This window comes from Mus caroli, chromosome 6 (genome assembly GCF_900094665.2).
Source record: "Mus caroli chromosome 6, CAROLI_EIJ_v1.1, whole genome shotgun sequence".
NCBI lineage: Eukaryota > Metazoa > Chordata > Mammalia > Rodentia > Muridae > Mus > Mus caroli.
This window is the reverse complement of record NC_034575.1, coordinates 120,342,614-120,343,711: the sequence shown is the minus strand read 5'-3', so window position 1 is coordinate 120,343,711 and position 1,098 is coordinate 120,342,614. Positions and strand designations below refer to the sequence as shown.

The following is a 1,098-nucleotide window of genomic DNA, read 5'->3' as shown; positions in this document are numbered from 1 at the left end:
TTGGAACAAGCATGGAGTTTTAAAGGTTGTTAATAGTGCTGTTTCCCAAGTCCAGGGTAAGAATGTATTCCGGAGTAAATGACAGGTGGGCGGCTAAGGGGGAAAGCAATATGGTACAAGAAAATACTAGAAAGTGGACAGAAAAGTGATGAAAGTACACTATACGTTGGCAATACGCAAAANAGACCGAGAAGACACAAGTATGAAANNATCGGGCAGAGGAGGCCCGTAGGGCTAAAATATCCTAAGTTCGCGGGCCTATGCCTCTCGTAAGGAGAGCGCATGATGGGAGCTGTTAATAACAAATAAGTAGTACTCATGGCCACAGTCAGACATAGGTCGCAAGGGCACAGTCCGGCATATCGATGACAAGGCGGGAGGTGACTGAGGAGCCAAAGGGCACAGTATGGGCCAAAGAAAATGGGAAGAGGTTCAGAGGGTACGGGCCCCCAGACTCGAGACCAGACTTGTCTTCTCTTCGATAGCTGGCTGGTGTGCTTGATGACTCGCACCCCCAAGCCCTCCTAGGTCCCAGGTTCGGGGCAGACAGACAGGTCCTGTCCCCAGACCCCATTCTGCCCATTTCCCTGGGACTCCACAAGGGGGCAGAGACAGGCAGGAGGGTCCTTACCCAGGAAGATGGAGAAGATGAGCCGCAGCGCCTGTTCCGACGCGCCCAGAGACGTCGCCAACTTGTTAAGGCTCAGATCCTCGACACCCGGCCACAGCCCCCGCATCTGCTCCAGCGTCTCTCCCATGTCCCCGTCCGCTGTAGACGCCATCTTAACTGCGGGCGCCCCCCGGGGACCCCCAGCTCCGCGCCCCGAATGTGGGCAGAACGCGGTGGCTTCACCCCCAATTCCGGCCGGGGGCCCGCCCACGGCGTGCGCATTGGCTGCGGGCCCGCCCAGAGCCTCTAGACCCACCCGATTATTGGTCGAGCGAGCCGGGGGCGGGGCCGAGCGCAGCAAGGTAGGAAGAGGGCGGGGCCGAGCGTTTGTAAGGCAAAGGTGACTCCCGTGAGGAAGGGAAACGGGCCGGGCCGGCGGGGCGGGGCGGGGCTTGCGATCGCGACCCAGCTGCTATTGGAGCAGGCGG

The 1,098-nt window shown here is 59.2% G+C and overlaps 1 protein-coding gene across 1 annotated transcript in view; it reads right to left on the bottom strand.

The window, feature by feature from the left end:
• The window catches only part of Lpcat3 (lysophosphatidylcholine acyltransferase 3), a 38,289-nt gene extending 37,407 nt beyond the window's left edge, over nucleotides 1–882 (bottom strand). The window contains exon 1 of the mRNA XM_021164593.2: nucleotides 632–882. Within this exon, the coding sequence (XP_021020252.1) occupies nucleotides 632–782 (151 nt within the window). The 5' untranslated portion in view covers nucleotides 783–882. The remainder of the gene's footprint in view (nucleotides 1–631) is intronic.
• Nucleotides 883–1,098: the final 216 nt, after the last annotated feature.